Below are 25,098 nucleotides of genomic sequence, written 5' to 3' on the forward strand. Positions count from 1 at the left end.
ATTGCAACTGAAATAATCAGGGTTATTACTGCCAAAATTAAGAAAGTTAAATTTTTTTTCAATAATGTTTGAGGAGACTTCAGACATATCTGTGATGGAACATATTTCAATGTAAGTCTCATTTCATCTTCGAGGTAAAAGATATTCTTCAGCTTACTAGGGAGTTAATTTCCTTCATTCGCAAATCACCGAAACGACAGACTTGATTTAAGACATTTTAGCAAGAAAGTGACAATTTGTCCTTTAGATCATTTTGACCTACACGATGGACGTTGCAACGCACATCGTTTGCATCAATACTAAATAATTAAAAGGAATTACGAAACTTCTTTTCAAAACTCTCTAATACTAAAAAACTTTAGGCGGGGGCAAGAGCTAACGGATCCATAAAGCAGCTGGATAAGGCAGGTACATTTATCATGTTGAAAATTATTAATAGCATCCTAAAACATTTCGAAGGATGCTATTAATAATTTTCAACATGATAAATGTACCTGCCTTATCCAGCTGCTTTATGGATCCGTTAGCTCTTGCCCCCGCCTAAAGTTTTTTAGTATTAGAGAGTTTTGAAAAGAAGTTTCGTAATTCCTTTTAATTATTTAGTATTGATGCAAACGATGTGCGTTGCAACGTCCATCGTGTAGGTCAAAATGATCTAAAGGACAAATTGTCACTTTCTTGCTAAAATGTCTTAAATCAAGTCTGTCGTTTCGGTGATTTGCGAATGAAGGAAATTAACTCCCTAGTAAGCTGAAGAATATCTTTTACCTCGAAGATGAAATGAGACTTACATTGAAATATGTTCCATCACAGATATGTCTGAAGTCTCCTCAAACATTATTGAAAAAAAATTTAACTTTCTTAATTTTGGCAGTAATAACCCTGATTATTTCAGTTGCAATCATTTGAAGCAATTCGCTTTTTATTTCATGTGAAATAACTTTATAACGGGCGCGAACAGATACTCTCGCCCCCGTGCATAATTTTCTGAGTGGGGAGGGGGATCATTGCCCCTGTTTCCCCCGTGGACTCGGCGCCCATATATATATATATATATATATATATATATATATATATATATATATATATATATATATATATATATATATATATATATACACACACACACCTCTGCGTCAATATAAATTTTCAATTAGGTTACAACCTCATATGGCCATGGTCTTACAAGATGAGTTTTAGTATAAAAACACTGAAATAGACATTCATTGATAATATTTTGTCAGAAGACTACTCAAGGATATATGAATTATATATTTAAAATTTTTGTGATATAGTATAAGTGGATAAGATAATACTTATGAGAAAATCCTAAAATGTAACACATTTCAGTCCTTGTAAATGAATAATGAAATTTAATGCAATCACTTGTTTGGTAAAATGAACTTCAAACTGATTTTTAAGCACTTTTGCACTGTATATTTTGCATGAGTTTAATTGCTCATTCAGCACAAATGTTACTTCTTAAAAACTTAATATGAAAATTTGTTAATTAATCTTTCAATCTTCCTCACCATTGACATTTTTTTTTATGAATGTAAAATTTAACTTTTCACACAATTTTTTCAATTCATTAGCTATCTCATTAAATCTGCTACTTCTATTTTTTTCATTTTGAGCAAAAAATTGAAACCATCCAATAATTGTATTTTTTTTTTATTATTATTATCATTCTAGCCAATCCATCGAGTGCTGCTAAACTTTTCCATTCTGTTACAATCTTTGGCATGTCAAAAATTTTCTCCAAATACCAGAATTTTTTTAACATTTTCCCTGCTCTTCATCTGAGATTTTTTACAAATAAATGTAAATATTATACATACATGAATATTATTATACAGTAAGCCATATAACTTAAAGTTCAATTGACGGTTTTTATCATGACATTTCTACTGCTCCGAAAAATGAACAATATCTAAATTTTGGAGAAGCAAAAACGTAGTTCGGAAAAATTTTGATATTTTTTCAATATACATAACATGTATACATTCCGTATTTCGATTTAAATGTAAACCGAAAATATTCATAATATGTTTACAGTCTGTATTTGGTTTTAAAAGTAATTAAGAAAATTTCAAAATTATGAAAATTTCAGGTGTTTGAGAAATTGCCGGAAGCCTTTTTTATGTACCTAATTAAAATTTCCGTTGAAATATTTCCATCCGTATCCATCGGGGTGCTTTTTGTCAAGCCAAACCAAAAGAATCCTATATATATACATATATAAATATATATATATAGTTTTCTGGTTTTGTGTGATTTAAATCATGCCTTTTGTAAAATTATATTGTTTCAGGCTTTTTCAGCAAAGTTCGAAGTTCCACATTCGAAATTTAGCATAAAACCTTTTTGCAATCATTTTGTAAAACAGTTCAAAACCAAGCTATATATTTTGATTTTCTCATCTTAAATAGACATTAAACAAAACACTTATCGCATTGTTTCACTATAATTGCTTAGTAAACATCAGTACTACTTGGCAAATCTCAATATTGCTTGGTAAAACTCGATTAAATTACTGTTAAAATAACGTTTGTTTACGTCTTTACTTCCATTTCTGCGCGCGCATAAATTTTATATCAGAGCTATGAAAAAAATCCATTCCTTCTTAAGGCTTTTTTTTTTTAATGGTTAGGGATGCTTGTATTCAATTATCGAGGTATGAAAGATTCTTTCATTTGGTGTTTCTCTTACAAACAAAAACGTCCATCAAAGTTATTATGTTATATATATCTATCTATCTATCTATCTATAGATATATACATATATATATATATATATATATATATATATATATATATATATATATATATATATATATATATATATATATATATATATATATATATATATATATATATATATATATATAAATTCTTATTGCTTTCATTTTTCCTTTTTCCTCCCAGCTTTTAATGTTGTCGACAAACTTAAATTTAAAAGAAATATTCTTAAAAGAAAAATTTTTGACGAAAAGTCTTTTATATCTCCTTAAAATAAATTCTGCTTTTTTTTTTTTTTTTTACCATCTAGTATAATATTCTCATCGCCGCTTTTAAACTTATACTTTAATAAAAAAAATCAAAGCTGTTGATTTTTCTAATTGAAATCTTTTTATCTTCATCATCATCATCGTCTTCTTTATATTCATACTTAAATTTTTATTTATCTTTTTCATCATCATTTTTTCATCTTCATCTTTTTTATCTTCATCTTTTTCATCCTCATCTTTTTCATCCTCATCTTTTTCATCTTTATCTTTTTCATATTCATCTTTTTCATCTGCATCTTTATTTTTTTCATCTACTTTATTTTTTCAACTTCTTTTCATCATCATCTTCATCTCCATCATCTTCATCTTCATCATCTTCATCACCTTCATTTTCATCATCTTCTTCATCTCCATCATTATCTTCATCTTCATTATCATCTTCATCTTCAACTTCATTATCACCTTCATCATCACCTTCATCATTACCTTCATCATCACCTTCATCATCACCTTCATCATCATCCTCATCTTCATCATCATCTTTACTATCATCTTCATCATCACCTTCATCATCATTTTCCTCATTATCTTCATCTTCATCTCCATCATCTTCTCGTATAAATTATAATATCAATAACAAAAACAAAAGTATTAACAACAACAACAATAAAAATGATGAAAATTATAATAAGAATAATTATAATTATAATAATAATCAAAAAAGATAACAATAATAACAACTATTTGATTTAAAAATGATAATAATAAAGGAATTATGATATATGTTGCTTTTTGTAAAATTTTAATAAGAATCTCACCGAATTAATAATTTTTTATATTCTTAAACTATTCAGAAGCTTATTTTTACAATTTTGTCATTAAGAATCAACTTTGTTGCAAATATATAAGATTATCAAATCAGCTAAACCAGAATAATTCGTCTATTCAGTTAATACAGGCAATATAACAGTATTTTTTAAATTGCGTTTAGGCAATCTAAAGATTTGAATTTGGGAATCTAAACAAGAAATGCACAAGTAATCTCAGGTTGGAGATATAATGTAGTAATATTATTAAGAAATTAGTAAAAATTGGTGAAGATTTTTGTTTAAAGAAGGAATCCAACTAGAATTCTGGAAACATAAAAAGATTTGTTTGAATGGTCTAGGTATCTTGCTAGAGTTCCATGAAAAGTTAAAGAAGAACAAGGTATTCTATTATTACCATGAATAAAACTTTGGAAAACCTGTTTTACCAAATACAGTCAAACTAGTAATTGACTTTTAAGTGATGACTTTTCGCAAATGTAAATGCAAAATGGATTTGTAAGTATTAGACAAAACCAGCGTGGTCAAAAAAAACTGTTACTACTCAAACTTAATGAAATATAAAATGGGTTTAAAAATGCAATCTGAAATCTTAGTGCTGCGTAACACCCAAAGCAATCAAAATGTGTGGATCCATAACCAAAGTCCCGTACAACAGTGCTGACCAAACAACGCTAGTGTTAAAAACGGTGCCACTCAATCAACTTAATGGTTTGTTATGCAACAAAATTGACAACAGTAAAGAAAATCTGAAGCAGAAAGAAAGCTTAAAACTGATGAAAGTTATCAACATGTTGTCCAGGATGATGTCAAGAATATCACTTGAGCAAAAGTTAATGCTCACTTTACCCACTTGTGCCTTACCTTAAAGTAGAAACATTTTTCAAATATAAAAATCTTTTCTTCTACAAAATTTGAAATGATGTAATTAGATATATCGAAGACTATCTACCTGATGCATTAGGTGTTAAGTACTACTTGGATTGCTGTGCATTCCAATTTAAAAAGTTTTGCTAATCTTGTTAAATGCTAAATGGCTATTTTTTGTTACCAACCATGATAAATACCCTTGAAACTGGTGAGACTCTTAAGAGATTTGTCTCACAAGAAAGTCTAAAACAAGTAACCAAATGGGCAGATTATGGATGTTTAAAAAGAGGATCAATTTTTATCCTGTGAAGTTTCCCTGAGGTTTTCCATAGTTTTGCCAAACACACTGTTGTTCATTTGCTTGAAGAAGTCCTTTTCAAAATTTGAAATCCTTATTGACCCATTAAGTATGTAAACTGTTCTATGGTCCTTCCCTTAGATCTCGCTAGCATATCATTCCTGTTTAGGATCGGTTCAGTGTTGCCCATCAGGTAGACGGTCTGAGTTGTTGGCACCTATGCGTTGACTTGTTGGCGCCTATGCGCTGACTTGTTGGCACCTATGGTTCGCCTAGGCGTTCAGCGATCACGAGCATATGGTTTGCCAAGCTGCTGGTCTAAGCCCCTAACTGCTAGCCCTACTTCCAAATATACATAATATTCAATGATAATGAATTGTTTTTCACACAATAAATATTATCTTTACATTAAAAAAACCTGTATTTTTGAAAAAAAAATATTTTACTTAAATAAATTACATGCAAAATTAACTATTTCTCGCGTAATTAGCCTTTTGTAAATTATAAAAAAGAAAAATTGTATTATTTATTTATTGATTTATTTTTCAAATTAATCACATTAACCTTCAACACACTAATAATTTATTATATTATATTTATACACAAAAAGTATATGAATTTCTTTTAAATTATTAATTTTTTATATTATTTTTTCGCAGTACTAATTCTGCTAGAAAATGGTTCCTTTCATATTCTTTTACATTGCACAATTATACTGCAGCTCATCTTCACTGTTTCATATTTAAGAGCCATATTTGCTGCTCTAAGGGTTTTATTTTTAATTCGAATGCAATCAATACACTTCTGAACCTTCATAAAAAGTAATTTAATTTTTTATCCCACTACATATTTTAAGGTTTGCATACTCAAAAGATAAATAGATTTTCCAGTTAATATACTAGAAATTTTAGTATGTTCTTGTAAATCTTACAACGTTCGTTCTGAAGTGTTTATAATTTCAATGATAGTTTTATTTCAGCTAATAAGATTTTTTTCCCTGTAAAATGTGTTGAAGATAGCTTTTATAAATCATGTTTTTACTTGTTGGAGTAAGATTATTTTAACTTTTTACAGAGAAGAAAAGTTTACAAGCTGAAAAAATGCTAACTTTGAAAAAGCAAATAAGAATGAACATATACCATCCCAACCAAATTATCACTATCAAAAATTATTTTTTAAGCTTAAACTCTCTTAAAAGAAAGACCTGAAATCTGACTTTCCCTTTTTGGGCTTAAAACCTATGGTTGATAAGTCTCTATGTTTGTTCAGCAGCACATTTGTACTGCTACCCACCGGTATCTTAATGGTAGGCCAGAATCTTATGCTAAAATACCTAGTTTTTTTATAATCAAGTTTAACAAACAGTTTATAAAGAGAGAGAATTTTAAAATTCATTTCAATAAGATTTTTTTTTTTAAGTTGTTTTTAGTAAAACTTCATATGCCTAATTAAACAACTTTAAAAATATTATGAGTAATTCAAAAAATGTTTTAAGATTAATTTTCTTTTCATGTTTACACTGTTCTTAAAACGTGCCATAATAATTCTTCTTGAGCATAAAAGTTACATAGATAGAAAACAATATGAAGTTTCTCAAACTTTATCATTTAAATAAACACAACTAAAAAAATAAGCATTTTGAAATTTTTTTAATATAAATCAAATTCAGTTTCAAAAAACCAGCAAACAGGATTAATACTGTTCAGTAGGGCATCCCGTACTTTTCAACTTTCATTAACAAAGTTGGCCCCAAGGATTTTTTTGCCTATATTTTCTGCTCTCGCTTAGATAAAACCATCTTTTCTCTCAAAATCAAAGACGGTTTTAAAAGCAGCAGTTACTAAAAACAGGCTAATCAATTAAAAACTTCTTTCATGACAATAAATATTTCTTAAATTTTACAAATTATAATTTATTAATAAGCATAATGAAAATTAATTTTAATCCTTAACTGCCCTCTCTGTGTGTCAACAGAGAAATATGGAAATACCATAAGACAATCAGGAATTTTTCTAGATCACTATTGTTCATTTGACAGGTTTATAGGCTTCTCTCCATGTTATAAGGTCAATCAAAGTGGTTGTATGCAAGTTTAAGTAATGAATCTTGTATGCTCTGAGAGAGCGAGGAATCCCTCTTTCAGATAGTTTCTAGTTTCAAAAAATTATGAGATTCCTTATTTATACTTTCTGATGTTTTCTAGTTTCAAAAATTTTATTAACAGCAAATTTCCTTTCAATCTTGTTTTGGCTGCAAATTAAACTTTGTAATGAGGTTTTAGAATCAGAATTCCATGCTGAAGATAGTACATTTTTATCTTGAAGTTTTATATGGGCAAATTGGTTCAGGATGTGTTGAGTTCTCTCTATCCAGCTGTTTCACTTTGATTTGCAACCACATAGGGAAGTATACTGATACAATAAACTAATTCATAATTTTTTAGTTCATCTCCCTCTAATCTATGTTTGCATACTCACAATAAGAGTAAGGAAGAACCTTTGTTGAGCCACCTAGAACAGACTAAAGTGCCTGGTTTTTGGTTTGTTAAACTTTTAGCAAGAATTCTTAAAGTTAATATCTGGTATTGTTTATAGGCATATTTCTAATCTAAAGATAACTCGTTTACTATTTCTTCACGAAGTTCAATTAAACTAGGACTTACAGATATTGGTTGGAAGTTGTAATTTCTTTTTATTTTAGTCACCTTGGAAATAACTTCTTTAGGAATCTTAGAGGTTTTCTGACTATCAAGCTCTTCTATTAGATGTTGAAGGCAAAGTTCATTTGTGTTAAATGAACATATTATCCATCATAATTTTTTTTAATTTAACCTCTAAACAATGGATAACATCTCTATTATAACTTATATTTGTATTACTGCTATCAAAAACAATGGACTTAAATGTAACTTCAACATCATACAAAATTAACTAGTGGAATACTTTTTTTAAAATATTGATTCATATGATAAAAGCTTTTCCTTTTCTCTGGAAATGAAATATTATCATTATATTACTTATCGATATCATTATTATTATTAATGGTTAATTTTTTTTAAGAAAACATTAACAATAATATTACTAAAGAAATAAAATATTAAAACATTATCTATATAATATAATATTAAGATAATGCTAAAATATATTAATTTTAAAAAATTCTTTATTACCAATTAATTCAAACATGCTTGCCTTTTTTCTTGTTTTTAACCCATTAGTGTTTTCATACTGTTTTATACTCATTGTCAAATATCTCTTTTACTTTGGCAATATACTTGGTTAAAATAAGTAATTACAAAAAAAATCGAGATACGAAAAATATATAAATAAAAAGATGAGTCAAAACCTTTTAGTAAAATAATCTTGTTAAAGTACTTTTTCTAAAACTTTGTTTTGTGTTTGTTAAAAATATTAATTTTATCAAGAAGTGTAATGGGTTTTTATATTGCTGTCGCAACAACTTTAATTTCGCCAAAAGCTGATTTTTTTTTGTCTAGAAAATGAAGCAATAAAGTCTATTTTCGCAAATGAAGACTTTATACTATCAGTTTTTTTTAACATATCCTTCATTTATATATCTGCAAGCAAAAAATACTTGGGGCTTAGTGTTTATGGTAAAAAAGGTGACTTTTAAAAGGTATGGGATACCCTACTGTTCTGTTCATCATCTAATTTTTTTCTTTAAATCATTTAAACAATATTCAAATAATAAGAGTTTTCAACTTTATAAAAACCATCAACCATAACTAATTACATACTAAGTATATTACGCAAGGTAAAGGAAATTTACGATTAGTAAAAATTAGGAAAAAGACTTAAAAAATGGAGAATATTATGGTTTTTGGTGGGGTTTTTTAAAAGTTTGATTTCAAATTACAGTATTTTTTGTTATTTTCAGGTCTATGTTTTTGTATTTTTCTGAATCAGCATATAATTTTCTATCATAGTCAATCATAAAAAAAGAAGACGGGGGGGGGGGGGGAGTAACTGCAGTAGCGCCGTACTGAGGTTATACTTTTCGGAGCTTATATCTTTTCATTAAACGAGTTCTTTTTGAACCAAATAACTATCTATCGTTTATCATCAGCTTGGTTTCTATTAAACTATGAATGGAAAAAAGTTTTTTTGTGAGTATCAGGTCAGCGCACGCTATTGTATTTATCCAAAGACGATTATAATCATTATTTTTCAATTATTATTTTGACCTGCACAACTATTAGTGTAAATAATTTTGCAAATGACATCAGCTGCTCTCAAAAAATTTTGGGCAGTTAGCTGCAAATCTATTTAAGCGCACACTGCACAGCGCAGTATGTGGTGCACATTGCAGGAAAAACGATACTTATTTGTCAGTAAATATCACGAGTTGGATTCAGTGGTAATAGATTTCCAGGGAAATTGATTTACAAGCCCTGAAATCCTGGCCAAAAACCTCCGAATTGCATCTTTTTGACAGTTAACCGCTAAAGAAAAACATTTTTTACATTCCCCATAAAAATGATCTCTTAAAAGTAATGGTTACGATAGCGTTTATAAGAACTTTAAAAAGAACTTCATAGTTGGAAAGCAAACTTTAACTAAAGTTTGCTTTCCAACTATACCCTCACCAGATGCCACACCCTATCATTTTAATAAGATAATCTATGAAAGGAAGATAAATCAATGAAGGTTCCTAGGTTTAATAATCGAGACGGTTAAGGATTAAATAAACGGTCTTTTCATTTAACACTCCGAACAAAAATTTGAAGTAAAGAAATTTTATTCAAGTTTTTTATATAGTTTTGGCAGAGACAGAAGAGTGCATGACTCACAAGAGTTTTCCCTATTTCATAATTTTACTAATTGTTAATGGTGATTGGAATGAAAATCATAACTTTTTTAAAGGTAAATGCTAGAATTAACATTTTTAAATTTGCCTGAATAAAGAATACATTTTCACAACCCTTGACTTGCAATAGACCTTGTCATATACTATGGGTTATTTCAATGCTTAATGATAAAAAAACAAAAAGAATTTCCTGTTACAAATGCTCTAAATTTTTCGTATTAAGATTAAGTTGCTCGAGATAATGAGAATTAGAAGCGACATTGAAACACAAAAGAAACAACAAACACGGAGGAGAGCGGCCTCGCCTACACAATTCATCACCGAATATAACTTAATGAAAATAAGTGTATTATATATAAAACCGAGAAATTGATTTAGTTTCCTTCGAGTGTTGAGAAAAAAAATGGAGTTAAATTGTAATAATAAAATAAATTAACTAAAAAATTGATTTAAAAAAACTTTTTTTTTTTAATACGAACCTTCGATCGAGTTTCTTTTTCCGATATGATTCTCAATTTCTTCTAATATCTTCTTCATATTTTTTTTCTTATTTTCATAAAGTGGATAGTATATCTTCCCTGAAATGATAAGAGCTAAGTTGGAATCAGGTGGAGGATCATAATTTTTAACCTTGATTGGTATGATCTTTTTTCTGCAGGTATTTGCATGTGTGTATTCCATCTTACAATTATGTGATTCCTGGTATTCTTTTGAAATAAGTAACAATATAATTTGGGAGTTTGCAATACCTTTTGCCATTTCGCTTTCTAATTGACCACTCATGTTCTTTTTATCAATCCAAACTTTATAGCCGTTTTTAGTGAAAACTTTGTATAGATAATCAGCGATTTTTTCACCCGTTTTCCAATTATACGACACCATTACGTCCCATTTTTCGTTTTCTGCAGTCATTTTTGAGTTATCAAAGTATGAGAACCTATGCTTTAACTCTCAATGTAATAGTTTAGATCTATAGAAAATATAAAAAGTCTTTATATGTTGATGACGTTGCTACCAACTCCATGGATTTTAATTGGTTAAACAAACCCCACAATGCAATTTTAAAAGTTTAAAACTAAATACAAAACATAAATCAGAAACAACGCCCTAATATCACGAAAAAATGCAAAACATGTTTTATTATCTTATTCGTACCCAGCCGGCAACGACGTTGAAACAACGTTGAAATGACGTTGATCGACGTTGATCAATGTTATTTCAACGTTGTTTCAACGAAGTGTTGAAAATATAGATTTTGACTAATCAAATTAAGTTTGAATTAACACAAAAGTTCAAAACATTTTAGATAAATTTAGATACCCAGTGGTATCTAAATTTATCTAAAATGTTTTGAACTTTTGTGTTAATTCAAACTTAATTTGATTTGTCGAAATCTATATTTTCATGAAGAGGGTTGTAAAAATTTGTTACATAATGTTTGACATATTAGTTTGACTTTAAGGTTTTTAAATGCGCATTTCAAATTTTAGTGAGTTTAATCTAAATTCAGGTTCTTTCTTTTCGCTCTATTTTGAGAATATTAAAAGTCAATTTTTAATAATTAAGCTTAATCAAGTAGTAGCATAATTAAGCAAGTCTTACTGATTATTGATAAAAATATTGCACTACTAATGTCCGGCTCTAAACTATGTGCAAGTACTTTAACTTAAGTCGCAAAAGTTGTTTACATACTTCTCTATATTAGTCTTTTGCATTTATATGGAACTACACGTCAAAAATTTGAAACTCATGTGCCACAAAATCTGCTCATAAGTTTCAAATTTTTTGTTTGTTTGTCTTTTTTTGTTTGTTTGTTTGAAGTTTGACTTTGATAGAACTGAAAAAGAACGAAAAGAAAGTTTCATTTAACGAAGCAACAAGCAAAATAACTTACCATCCTTTTTTTTCAGTTCACCATTCATGTGCTTCAGAAGAAAAAAGAATCGCTCATTCAATCTAAAAGTTCTCTTGAATGAAGTATTCCCTTCTAAATATTCAAAGATTCATGTTTTAAAATATTCTGAAACTTTTGATTATTACATAACGTGCAATCCAAGGAATTAGTAGCATTGACGAACTTAAAACTTTGATTGCATTATGATATAATACACTAGATACTAACTTTATTTTTTTAAAGTTTTATTTGAAAGAAGATGTCAATTGTACATAATAGTAATTTATTTTTATCCTTATCTCATTACGATATAAAAATCAAATCGGCTATTTTTGTGATCTACAATATCTGAAATACCTTAAAGTTCTCACGCGTATTTGTTTATATCGTAACCAGACATACAACCAGACAGCATAATTTGATTGTGGCTGCAGATTCACGGATTAAATTGAAATAAAAGATCTATTTGCTAAAAAAAATTTGTGTAAAAATTAAATAAAGATATTTTTTTTAAAGGGTATTGTAATTTCATATATATGTATTATTGTATATGTATGTTATTTTTTCACTTGATTTAATTTGATCAATTAGTAAAGAGATATCTTTATAAGAAGTTTATCTTGTAAAGATAAGTTATTTACAAAGATTGAGCCATGCGTAAGAATATCATTCATAACGGTTTTTTTAATTCAACCAAAGTATCTAAACATTGAACCTAATTTGCTGTATCACATAAACTGAGCTCTTAGCTTACTGTTTGTAGCACTACTTCATTAATATGTTTTCTTTTTCTCATTATAGTAACCAGTTGATGCTTTTTAAAACAATGTAATGTGTTATGGTACTCAGTTGAGGATGCGAAAAAGTTTTATAAATCTGCTATCCCAAAAAATGTTTAGCCAACCCATAAGCCCCCACCTATCTACGCGACCGCTTTTTTTTAAATTTTTTGTTAATTTTTTGCTTTGATTGTTGTATAAAATGACATAAAATGCCCATTCGTGTTTTTTTTTTTTTTTACTTTGTGATTGTAATTTCCGTTTTATTTTGTATGTTTATTTGATTTTAATTCATCTATTAGATTAGATGAATTAAAATTGAACAGAGGAAATGCTCTTGATAAAAAAACAGCATGTGTTACTATAACAGTATTGCATACCATCTAGCTTTTTTGTTTAATCTATTAAAGATCTATTTGTTTCATAGCATCTAAAAAATAAAGAGTATGAGTTTATTAATAAGAAACAAGTTAATAAACTTTTAATGAAGATTTTTTTAACAGTTCGCTAGTTGCGCCTTTAGAAAAAAAAATACAGATTTTTCATTCCGAGATTTCTAATTACTAACATTGCCAAATAAGCTTAGATGATAAAAATTTTGGCTATAAACAATAGTGCAGTGATATACCGTACCGCGACCATAAATTTTCTAATTTAAGTGATCCTAACTAATACCCAGATTAGGAACCTACCTGGGAAACAAATATATTTTAAATTAAAAGATTGAAATACATATTTTAAAGAACTACTCAATACACGAGCCATTTTTGGCAAAAAAATTATATGAAGCCAATCAAAAGATCTTTGTTAGAATGTAAGAAATTTTTTTAATGGAGAAAAATACAAAAACAAATAAAATTAGCTTAAAAAAACAGCATGCAATTTACGTAAAAGAACCAGAGACACCTATTTTTGGTAATTAAAATTTGTTTCACTTTTGTATATTTTTTGCTGTTCTGAAGAACAAACGTAACTTGAAATGTTTGTTTTTGAACCCCCGTCTCTTTCTAAAATGATGAAATTTGGAAAAAAATTCGACTTCAATACAAAAAACGTGCTTCAAACTTTAGTTTTCCATCTTTCACGGTTATGGATTTTGATCCAATTATGGACTTGGACCCAGTTTGGACCAAGTTATAGACTTGGACTCAGACCTTTTTTCGCAAAATATTTTCAGTTTCCCAACACTGTTTAAGCATCATGTGCAGTTTTTTTTAGTTTCTTTTATGACCAATATGACGTTCGTTACCAGATTGTTTTGAGTGAGAGTACACCAAAACAAGTTATATTATTTTAAATATGAATTATCAAGAAAAAAAAAAGGGTGGATTACAAAAAATTGCACGTTGGCAAAATCAAAACATTTGAACCAGTGGAGGTTCTCGTGAAAATGACGTGAAAATCCCATTCAAGCTTAATTCACTTGAAATCTAAAAAATGGGAAAGGAAATAGAAATGGTTTGAAAATTTATAAAGTTAATTAACTTTTATAAACAAAATTGATGTCATTAAATTGAAACTCAAGCTGTTCATTTGAATGGTTGATACTTACGAATTCCAAAAAAAATCTAATAATTTGTTAATCCTAATTATAGAAAACTCTTGGAAAATAAGAAATCATGGTGGGAATAGAAGAAAATAAAAAGATTTCATTCATAACCACTAACTCCTTCTGATTTAGCGATTGTTAGGAGCATTAAAATCATAGAAAATGCATGAACATTCAAATAATGCTTGGAAATCTGTTTTGGTAAAAATTTGGGAAATTCTGAAGTGGGATTATTTTTTATCCTTGTTAATGTGAAGAAGCTAATTCTAATTAATCAAGATGCTATTCATAACAATCAAAACACCCAAAATCAACCATTAATATTTTACAAGCTACCTAACGAAAATGAAAAGACGCCAACGCCCAAAAACAAAGCAGCAAATATAAAAACGAGAAACCCGAAAAGAAAGGAGAGAGGAAGGGAAGAAGAGAAGAGAGAGAGAAAACCTAAGAGATAGGTTACGAGAAAGTTACGAAATTGTTGAAAGTGGGGAAGACAAGTTACCGTCATAAGGGATATACGGGTGGGCATTTAGGGTAGGGAGATTTATAGTTGGTTACATGTTAAACGATAAAAGAAGGAACAGAAGAATTAGTAAGAAACAGTTTTTTTTTATAGTTTAAAGTGGAGAATATATTATTGGTTAATAACAGTGTTAAAAGATAAAAGATTTGTTATTCATAAAGAAAATAAGGGAGAAATATATAGCGCGCCAAGAAAAGTACGCGCGTATCATATACTAGTCAGAGTGCTACCATTACATAGAACCAAGAGGCATCCATACAAAATACACCCTATCCTCCTAAAATACAAACCAATAAACCCCATTCCCACTCCTCCCTAAATCTACAAACGCAACTACACTACATACAAACGTTGAGAGAAAAAAATAAAATATAAATATTTAAAAGAAAGCCCCGCCTCACACTAACAAAGCTTACGTCCTTAATTTACTTTTAGCATGTATATTATGCATGCCCATTTATCATTCGTTTCATATTCTCTTTTTTTCTTTTCTATGGCAGAAACGTTGAGAAAGTTGGTGAATAAGCAACATAGAAATCATGGTCTTACTTGTATCTTCAAGCGCTTTTGTCATCAACAAATACTATTAAGTAGGTAATGGAGAATTGTTCCCACTGACTCATTTTTGGGTATACGTGTTTAATAAAAAGATGTTTGAAATGTGAGACTAAGGGGGTGGGGTGGTAATATTCGTTCTGAATTATTGGTCATTGCCAAAGATACATGAAATCATATTCATGGAAAATATGAGAATAACAAATAATATTGAACAAACAGTAATGGAGTTAAATCAGTGTTAAAAACCAGCTGTCTCATTTTATTGCACAATGGCTGTTTTGCACACAGTGAGCAGCCATCCCATGCATGCCAAGAAATACCATTTTCATCTCGGAAGTAGAAGACTTTCTTCCCCGATTTCAAAGAAAATTGATTTTTTGCTCTTCAACATCGATAGCCAAAACCTGGCCAACATACTGCTTACTTTTACTGCCATATTGAAACTTGGCAATTACCACATTTCCTTAGCCAAAATAATATGGTGGGATGATCATCGGGCTGATGGGAGTCATGTTGGAGTCCCCTGGATTGGTCTCCATTGGAATGCAATTTTCAATAGGTATCTCCACCAGATGAGTGCCAATCTTGATAGTTTCCTTTTTGCATCGCAATCATCATTAGCCACCTCCCCTACATGATTCACTATAGCTGCTGGGATGTGAACTCCATCCTCGATACCTGCCCCCACCAGAACACGATCCTCTAAAGTGCACACAGTGGTCTCAACTTTACCACTTGGATCATAGAAAACCTGCAGACAAATGCAATAAACAGGGACAAAATTTGCTATTTTAAATATATTGTCACAAAAAATTATAGGAGTTTCAACAAAATCAAAGATATTACCTGATGGATGGACTTGAATTTGCGGAACTTAAACTATTAGAGAAAATCGAGATGGGTTTTTGTTTCGTAACTAAAATAATGACTACAGTTACAGACCTGAACTATGCCACGCCTTTGATGGGATGCACATAGGTCCAACATTAGATGAAAGTGATTGCTCTTTCGACAATTTATTAGAGTGTGACGCAAGTAATGAGGGAGTTTCTCTTTCATCACAGAAATGAAGCCTGGTTCTTGGGAGTGCATGCAACTTTCTTTGCTCTTTCCCACTGCAAATAGGTCACCTCCTTCTCCACTACTTCTTCTTCCATGTACGACAACAACCTCTCCAGCAAGAATGTTATAAGAGAATTCAGGACACACGCTCTGCACACTTGACAATAACAAGTCCATATTTGTATGATAAATACAAACGCACACATTGTGCATAATCTCAGCAAGCATTTTGATAAAATATGGAACAGATTTTACTAAGGGAACAGAATTTATTGAGGGATATCAAAACAGTTTGGTTCAACTTCTTCTCAACCGCATGCGCCTCACGAAGAACAAACAGCATGTAACGTGATTGAGTCTGATAGAAATGCAAGAAAACAAACACATATAATTATATTATATTATATATTATACTTTGTTTTTATAATATTTATTGATCTGTATGTCATCAATAAAAAATTGCCTCCTCTTTGGTCTCTTTATTCAAGGCGTAGTCCTTCCTTCCAGGGGCTTGTCGAGAAATGCCATCGGGCTGATAAAATTTGACAACTAAGGTATACTTGTTTTGGGGTAGTTGATGAGCTAGTGATGTCAGGCTGGGGAAATGAACAGTATTTCTATTACAACTTTGAAATTACAACTTTCTTAGTCGTATCAGAAAAAAGCAATGCACGCTCTACACGGGCGATTGCCTTTCCCATAGCTTGGCCAAGTTCCCCAATTGGGGATTCGAATCATTCGAAGCTTCTGCCTAATACTTTACCACCTTCCTCCGCTTTCTTTCACAATGACGCTGTTTTTCTTTCTCTTTTTTATCCTCTGTCATGGTCTTTCAAGCGATTCGCCGTCGTTGAATATCCCGATCATGATATTCAGTATTCCCTTCACGATATTTCTTTTGGGCAACTTGGTGTGCGTTAAGCATCTGTAGAAAAACTTTGTATTTGTATACTATGAATACAAAATTCATCTATGAATACAAAAATCACTCTAAGCACAAAGGTTAAAATTGCAAAATGGACAATATAAGGAAGAAATAAATAAGTAATTGGCAACTCCATGGAAGAAGTGAAAATTAGCATAAAAGTGACTGTTGTTACAAACGGTTTGAACTGTGAATTTTTAACTATCATAATTATCAAACAAATGAATTTTTAAAACCTTAATAACTTTCGAATACATTAAAGCCATTAAATGTATAGATTTAATATTGTATTATAAGACTATAAATATTTGGTTTTTTTCTCCAATTTTTATTCATTCAGTTGGTAAGGTAATAGTTCTGCTTTAACAATTGATTTGTCAAAATAGCTCCACTGATTCAAATAGACCAAAAAACAGCCTTTCAAATGATATATAGTTTAGTAATAGTTTATTATAACCTCATTGAGAAATTGTGGCAAGATTTTCGAGTACATTTTAATTCCTGCCGCGATTTATAAATGCAATGCTGTCTGTTTGCACTATATTTTAAAGTAAATTTTGCATGGAATATTTAATAAAGGTCTAATGTTTTACATTATAACAAATTAGTTAAACACCGCTTTAGATTTTGATAAAGGATGTCAAAGTTATTAACAATAGATCGTAGCTCCCGCCGTGATAATCACGACGGGAGCTGAATGATGTCCTGCCGTGATGACCCTAATTTTGCAACACATGTCTATGTTGCATAATGATTTTTTATTGTCTGAATTTTTATATTTGTCCAACTTCAAATTGGTTGCATGCAAGTTTAAGTAAGGAATCTTGTATGCTCTGAGAGAGCGAGGACTCCCTCTTTCTGATGGTTTCTAGTTTCAAAAAAATATGAGATTCCTTACTTAAACTTTCTGATGTTTTCTAGTTTCAAAAATTTTATTAACAGCAAATTTCTTTTCAATCTTGTTTTGGCTGCAAATTAAACTTTGTAATGAGGTTTTAGAATCAGAATACCATGCTGAAGATAGTACATTTTTATCTTGAAGTTTTATATGGCCAAATTTGTTCAGGATGTGTTGAGTTCTCTCTATCCAACTGTTTCACCTTGATTTGCAACCACATAGGGAAGTATACTGATATAATAAACTTAACAACTAATTCATAATTTTTTAATTCATCTCCCTCTAATCTATGTTTGCATACTAAGAGTAAGGAAGAACCTTTGTTGAGCCACCTTGAACAGACTATAGTGCCTGGTTTTTGGTTTGTTAAACTTTTAGCAAGAATAATTAAAAGTTAAGTAACCATGACTGTTTTAGAGTTTGGTAGACTGTAAAACACAAAAGTGGGATTTGTATTTTAATGTTTTGCGACAGATTTTTGAAAAATCTTTCAACAAAACATTTTAAGAAGTTGAATTACGAAAGAAATTTTTGATACCATTATTTTATTAAAAAATGTTGCAACAAACTTAAAAAAATTACCTTTCGAATGCAGAATTTTTTCATGTTACATGTTTCATGTAGCATGTATGTTTATAGCTTCATATGTTTTATAAGCGTTTTAGTAAAGTATACTTGTTAAAATTCAAAAGAGCTTTTGTAACAACAATTAATAAATAAAGAAACAGTTAAATAAGGAGAGAAATATGTAGTTGCTAAATCTCCAAATCTCAATATTGAAATACTTGCGAACTGAAAACAGACTAAATACTTTTTTGTACTTAATTGGCACATCATGAATGTTACAACAACATAAAGAAAGAAATAGAAATGAATTTACACATATATACAAAACTAATTTTGTAACACATGTCTATGTTGCATAATGATTTTTTATTGTCTGAATTTTTATATTGTCCAACTTCATATGTAATTAATTACTTTTATATTCTAATTAATTGTGCAGTAAATAGAATCTTTCTAAAACTTTTTTGGACTGTTATGGTCCAAATAAATGAAGTATGTTTGTAAATCACACAAACCTTCTGCGTTAAACATTTATCACTGCTTTGTCATTGACAATTACAATAAAACATGTTAACAACAACGCATATTTAGTTAATCACTTAACGAACGTTTTAGTTAAGAGATCAACGGATAATTTTCCCAAACCAACCCCGTTAAAAAAAAAACTGTTGACGCTCATGAAATATTATATATTAACGAACTTCTCAAAAAGAAATATTTGATTTTCTTTTAAACATAATTATATAGCCAATGCTTTGCATGTAACCAAAATATGCTGTTTACTTTTAACATACAATAGCCTAAATAAAGAATTATGCTTTATTAAGTTAAAATGACTAGACATTATTTAAATGAAAATTGAGCCCACCTTTAATGATTTTTATAGTTTTTTGCTTTCTGATTCTTGTATAAGGTACCATACTTAAGAGAAATAGAAGAAAATGTTTCTATTTTAAACCAGATTTTCATTTTCCACTGAAGATACCGCTTTTTGATAAGTAAAGTACTTTTTATTTACTGAACTGTATTTATTTAGTAAGATGTTTATTACTTAGTAAAGTTATTTGTAAATGCTTCAACGATTAGAATTAACTAAGAAACAGTTTTTTCTATGATTACGTTTTTTAAAAATTTTCCGGCCAGGTGCAACATGTAAACCGTTTTCACAAATATCATGAAGTTCTTGATAAAATATCAAATTACTATCCACTTATGGGAGATTAGCACTTACAAGAATATGAAGTGATAAATGTCCATTGACTTGGTAGGCAAATAAAGAGTGAAAATTTCTACTTTAAGTAAGGTTGTTAGAAAAATTCTCCGAACTCCAATAACAAGTGTATAAGCAGAGCGATTTTTTGGCAGGAGATAAGGTTTGTGCTGAGAGGTCATTAATTAAACCAGAATACCCAAATCAACTAATAATTTTAAAATGTAATTTTGATTGATGTAAAGTTACCCAGAACTTGATGTATAGACATTGTGACATGAATAAGTAATTTTAAAAATAATAACTTTTTATGTTTTGTAAAATTATTATAAGTTTGTCCTTATAAATCAGTTGAACACGGTACACAGATGAACAATGCAATTTAAAGTAAAAATCAAAAAATTCTAAAAAAACATGAATCGATATGAATTTTAAACTGAAAATTATTATATAAAAAATAAAAGGCGTTAGAATATTCAGTTTTTATTAGTACACTAGGCATCTAACTATTCAAAAGTTGGAACTGTATAAGTTAATTCTGTCAATCAATTAATTGCTTACATATGAACACTACTTTAAATGAATACGTCGCAGAAGTTCTTTATAAATTCATTTTAAATATCAAACTTAAATCCGTTTTGCGTTTTTCAATTGGCTTTAACCAAAGTAAATATATGTTTGATACTATTTAATTGGTAAGTATATTAAATAAATAGAAAGAGAATTCACAAACGAAATATAGTAGTAGCAAGTGGTGTGGTTGTGTTGACTGCCTTCAAAGCTGTAATCAGCTGAGAAACGTCATTGCATGCAGCCGCTAGTTTCAACCTAATACCAAAGTCCACTTAATATGATTATGCAGTAAAGCTAAAGAGTGTTTTTCATTTTGAGTCAAAGTCTTTACATCGAAAAATTTTTAATTAGCCGAATATTTAGTTACATCATCCAAATTGCATCATGGTTTATCAACAAAAGTTGCTCGTTCATTTTCATTTGAATTTACTCAGGCAAACAATAAGGCTGTTCTTGAAATAGGCTAGCAGGACTTACCCAACCAGCCAAACAAGTCGGGACCCGCACGGGTCCCACGTTAGTTAAAGTATGGGTCCCGCACGGGAATCCCAGTCGGGACCCACAATGTTTTGTCCAGGGGGCCCGCACGGGAACCGCAAGGCATTATTTTTGGAAGGGGCCCGCATGGGAACTGCTTGGGATGTGACCCACAGAGACCGTTTGTTAAGCTTAACTTGTGCATCTTGGGACCAATCTACGACCTGTATGACCACACGCATGAGTATCACCGCATGGCAATCCTCAAATGTATTTGAAACTTAGTAAACCTCGCATACTTTATACTTTAATTAATAGTCGAATATATATATTGAATTCTAACTATATTTCTGATAATAAAGAATCTGAAGATGTTACAGATACTTTTTTTTTTCGGCTGTCTTCGCCCCGGTCTCGGGCGTTAGCGAACCACCTGCGCAATTCGCCTTCGATCTCCTTTTGGGTTGCATTAGTCGTTAATGCATTTCTTTTAACTGCACCTAAACGCACAAAAGAAGAATTACATATATATATATATATATATATATATATATATATATATATATATATATATATATATATATACACACACACACGCACACACACGCACACACACGTTTTGATTTGACCGTTTAGATTAAGTGCTGAAAATTTCCATACCGCAGTTGCTGGTATGAAATTTTTTTAATAAAGTTTGTGTATTAATACACAAACTTTATTAAAAAAATTTCACAAGACAAAAAAAAACAGAAAAAACATTTTTTAAATTGCACGTCTCAAGATTATTATATGAATAGAATAACATACCACAGACAACTTCAAATATTTCCAGTTTGGAAAAACAAACTTTTCCAGATTGCCCAGAAAGATTACACAGTCTTCCAAGGTTATTAGAGAGAATGAATTTCATCATTCTTTTAATGGCATCATTTAGTGAGCTTCCACCAATATTGGATACAATACAAGTCTGAAAAAAGTATCAAGTTGAATTAAATTAGTAAATGATTGAATTATGTATGTACTCTTTTACAGCCAATTACATTTGCTAATGTAACATTTTTCGAAGACTTTGAGGTAACACATATGATTAGGCTTTTAAGTATAGATGAAGTAGTGGTAGAGCATCCACCTTGTAAATACAAGGTTTGTGGTTCAATCCCACCACTCTCCACCTCAGGAAGAACCACACTCATTTTATTTCTCCATGCAGCAATTTTGTGACAAGGCTTGTGTGTCAAAATTAAGAGTTGAGAGACTGTTAATAAAAAAGGAGTGGCCCCCATAACTACAGTGGCCCTTCAGCCTAGATTTACAAACTCCTCATTAAAATTGGGGGTTTAACCTCAAAGCTTTCCATCTCCTAGGAGATGGAAAACTTTGATACCTTACCACAGCTAAATTAACTAAGTACCTTACCACAGCTAAAGAACCTCACCTGGGCCAATATAGGATCAGTTTAACACCATGCCCAGGCCATGGGTTAGGTTGTAATTATAAAACATTTAGTTTACACATTACTTATTTATTTCATAAAACATAAAATAAACCATGAAGTTATGAAAAATAATATTGTTAGACATGGAAAATAAAATACTCACCAGTGTTCTCTTTATTGATTGATCTTTTAGATGCTCCTCCAAATCATTAATATCTTTGATATTAGAAAGGGGAAAGTGAATGTCATTTGGCAACTCATTATCATTTTCCAACTGAGGTGTATTTAATTTTCGCATAATAGATTGTAACATTACAAAATGAGTCTTTTGAGTTTCTTTTATTTCTTCAAGAGTTGTTAATAACTTCTGCATAAGAACAGCTAAATCATATTTAAAAATTTGGTTTTATACTCTACAATTTGCTATACAATACAGTCAAAAACTCAATTTCAAAATCTAAGTTATAATCTCACTATTTCAATAATTTGAATTACTTCAATTTTTTTTTTTTAAATTAATAATCATGGAACTCAGCAACTTTAAAAAACAAGCTTACTTGAGTTTATTGAATTTAACACCTGAGCTGATGTTTCCATTATATTTTTTGAATGACTGGGTAACATATCAGGTTGTATTACATTAGAGTGGTGATCAGAGGTACTGGATTGTGGTAGGTGTTTTAATACAGGCACATTTTGAGACAAAGATGAGTGTGAGCTTGATTGTATTGCCCTTAAGTGTTGAGGTGGTGTTGGTTTTGTAACCATAGAGATGCTTGTATTTCTGAAACAACAAGATAACAAAATAGGTATAAATGTACTAGATTTACCAACTATATTCACATTTAAAACTATTACTACGGCAATCCATCTATTAAAGAACCAAGAACCACACCTGCCATCTATTAAAAAACCTTCATATCTGAAAATTTGAAGTGATAAAAATAACAAAAACCATTCTATTAATACTATTTTATTTATTTATAATTTTTTGGTATCTCATGATCTTAGATAAACAATTTAGAACTTTATAGATTTAATTTTTTTACGTAATCAATCTGTTTTCTTGATAAAAGTCTTCAATTTCATCATCAGCAACATCATTTTCATTTCAAAAGAATGTTTTCTTTTTCTAAGCAAAAGTGACAATTATTATTTTTAAATATTATAAATTAAACTAAAAAATTTTATTAATTGATTTTATTATTGAAACAATAGACAGCAAGCTAAAAATAATTTGAATGAAAAATTCTAAAATGATCTGTAAATCAGAAAACAATTTTTCTACAGTTAAAATTAAATTTAAAAAATTAATATATATTTACATTTATTTTAACTCTGAACATGAGTGAAACATATTATACTGGAATTCTCTAACCTAATTTTTTGTGTTTCCAAATTTCTACAGTTATTATAATCATCTGTGTCATAGTCAACATTAGATGTGTCTTCAGCCTGTTTTGTTTTTTCATTTGCGCTTTTAAGAGTGTCTAGAACAAATTATATTTTGTGTACATTTCATTGATTACATGCAATGTCTGTGAAAAATTTTACACATCAATAGCTAAGTGTTATGCTCTAAACAATTATTTTTTCTTTGCAAACATGAGTGCTCTAAATGTTTTAGAAATGGGAGAAAAGAGTGCTCTCCTTTCTACCATTGCAAAACCATTTTATTAATGACTAAATCAGAGTCCCTTAAGGAGCTCTAAAAATCTTATTAAGAGAGAAAGCCAGATCCTTCATAGAAGGATCTCTAAAAACAACAATAGTACTAACTTGCAGTTCCAAGAATTCGCACTTTGTATAAAAGCCAGTGTTCTTCTGGGTTACTGCATATTTTTTTGGCATTTGACACTTTACTTGCTGCTTTTACTGGTGGATAGTAAAAACTTAATGCAGTTTTATCTTTAATTAAACTTTTAACATTCTGTTTATTTCCATTAACCATCCACTTCATTGGCAAAAAATCAATCTCTTTAGTCTCAACATATTCAACAATTGCATACATTTTAGTATAGTCAGTGCTCGAAGTGAGGCGGGATGGGGCGGGATGCCATCCCGTTACCTTTTTAAATTTTGAAGACCATCCCACCTCTTTTTTTTATGCATATTTTGGGGTGGGATGCCATCCCGGTACATAATAAATTAATGGAAATTTTATTTTATTTTCCTCCTATAAATAAACTTGTAAAAACAATTTTAAAGAATTTAAATGAACTAAAGTCTCAGCTGTTATTTAAAAATTTGCGGTAGAAATTTCAAAAACTAAATCGATAATTATAAAACATTGTGTCTTTTCTTTTGTATTTTAAATAAAAAGTTACCAAGCAACAAAAAGCGACATTGGTTTTTTTTTTTCGATAAAGTATCATTAGAGTTTTTTTTGGTGAAATAAAATATAGTACACAGTAGATTTACTCAACATTAAATGTTATGATTTAAAAAAAATTTACTTATTTTAAATATGGGTAAATGGCTAGCAAGCGGAAGGAAAAGAAAGTTAAGCAGTGATAGTTCTAAAAGTAATTTGGAAAATGACACTGAAATAAATAAAGAAGTGACAGATTTTTCGAGTATTGAAACTTGCTAATCCTTTCCTCAATGTGATGGTATTTTTTTTCAATTATTTAAAAATTGGTAAATACAAAAAAATAAGACTTGTTTAAAAATAAAATGTTTAAATATATCATTGTTTTTTGATTGCTTAATGACGTTTGATGTGAAACTCAACTCAATATTTTACGGTGACAGTCTCTTAAGAATATAACGGACCTCAAGTTGTTTTTTTAATATAGGTTTTTTACTATAGG

At 29.6% G+C, this 25,098-nt stretch overlaps 2 protein-coding genes and 1 pseudogene across 5 annotated transcripts; all 3 read right to left on the reverse strand.

Moving 5' to 3' along the window:
• Positions 1-3,049: 3,049 nt before the first annotated feature.
• On the reverse strand, positions 3,050-11,877 carry LOC149877698 (uncharacterized). Of its 2 annotated transcripts, none has more exons than XM_090073451.1 (3): positions 11,727-11,877; positions 10,312-10,802; positions 3,050-3,619 (listed from the first exon to the last, which is right to left on the reverse strand). In XM_090073451.1, exons 2-3 carry the CDS (start codon positions 10,742-10,744, stop codon positions 3,327-3,329), a joined length of 726 nt encoding a protein of 241 aa, XP_089929577.1. In that variant the 5' UTR covers positions 10,745-10,802; positions 11,727-11,877; the 3' UTR covers positions 3,050-3,326. The 2 variants fall into 2 exon arrangements, with proteins under 2 accessions (XP_089929577.1, XP_089929578.1); XM_090073452.1 differs by lacking the exon at positions 3,050-3,619 and adding an exon at positions 8,993-9,467.
• LOC149877699 (uncharacterized) lies at positions 6,730-7,796 on the reverse strand (annotated as a pseudogene).
• Positions 11,878-21,177: 9,300 nt separating the features above from the next.
• Positions 21,178-24,296, reverse strand: LOC149877700 (uncharacterized). Of its 3 annotated transcripts, XM_090074308.1 has the most exons (6): positions 24,065-24,296; positions 23,664-23,775; positions 22,843-23,069; positions 22,449-22,666; positions 21,658-21,817; positions 21,178-21,350 (listed from the first exon to the last, which is right to left on the reverse strand). In XM_090074308.1, exons 1-6 carry the CDS (start codon positions 24,294-24,296, stop codon positions 21,193-21,195), a joined length of 1,107 nt encoding a protein of 368 aa, XP_089930434.1. In that variant the 3' UTR covers positions 21,178-21,192. The 3 variants fall into 3 exon arrangements, with proteins under 3 accessions (XP_089930434.1, XP_089930436.1, XP_089930435.1); XM_090074310.1 differs by lacking the exons at positions 23,664-23,775; positions 24,065-24,296 and adding an exon at positions 23,335-23,413; XM_090074309.1 differs by lacking the exon at positions 21,658-21,817 and having other exon boundaries at positions 21,187-21,350.
• Positions 24,297-25,098: the final 802 nt, after the last annotated feature.

The sequence above is a fragment of the Hydra viridissima genome, unplaced genomic scaffold (assembly GCF_058129835.1).
Source record: "Hydra viridissima isolate aposymbiotic clone 2 unplaced genomic scaffold, HvirCarnegie_v1 scaffold_16, whole genome shotgun sequence".
NCBI classification, from domain to species: Eukaryota; Metazoa; Cnidaria; class Hydrozoa; order Anthoathecata; family Hydridae; genus Hydra; species Hydra viridissima.

What these genes read in the sequence shown, in the direction of transcription:
- LOC149877698 (XM_090073451.1), bottom strand. Translation starts at nt 10,744, where the DNA reads ATGACTGCAGAAAACGAAAAATGGGACGTAATGGTGTCGTATAATTGG. An exon ending in AAAAAGAAACTCGATCGAAG is followed by an intron (nt 3,620 to 10,311) that starts GTTCGTATTAAA and finishes TTATACGAGAAG; the next exon opens with ATGATGGAGATGAAGATGAA.
- LOC149877700 (XM_090074308.1), bottom strand. Translation starts at nt 24,296, where the DNA reads ATGTATGCAATTGTTGAATATGTTGAGACTAAAGAGATTGATTTTTTG. An exon ending in GCGAATTCTTGGAACTGCAA is followed by an intron (nt 23,776 to 24,064) that starts GTTAGTACTATT and finishes AATTTGTTCTAG; the next exon opens with ACACTCTTAAAAGCGCAAAT. An exon ending in GTTAAATTCAATAAACTCAA is followed by an intron (nt 22,667 to 22,842) that starts GTAAGCTTGTTT and finishes AATATGATTTAG; the next exon opens with CTGTTCTTATGCAGAAGTTA.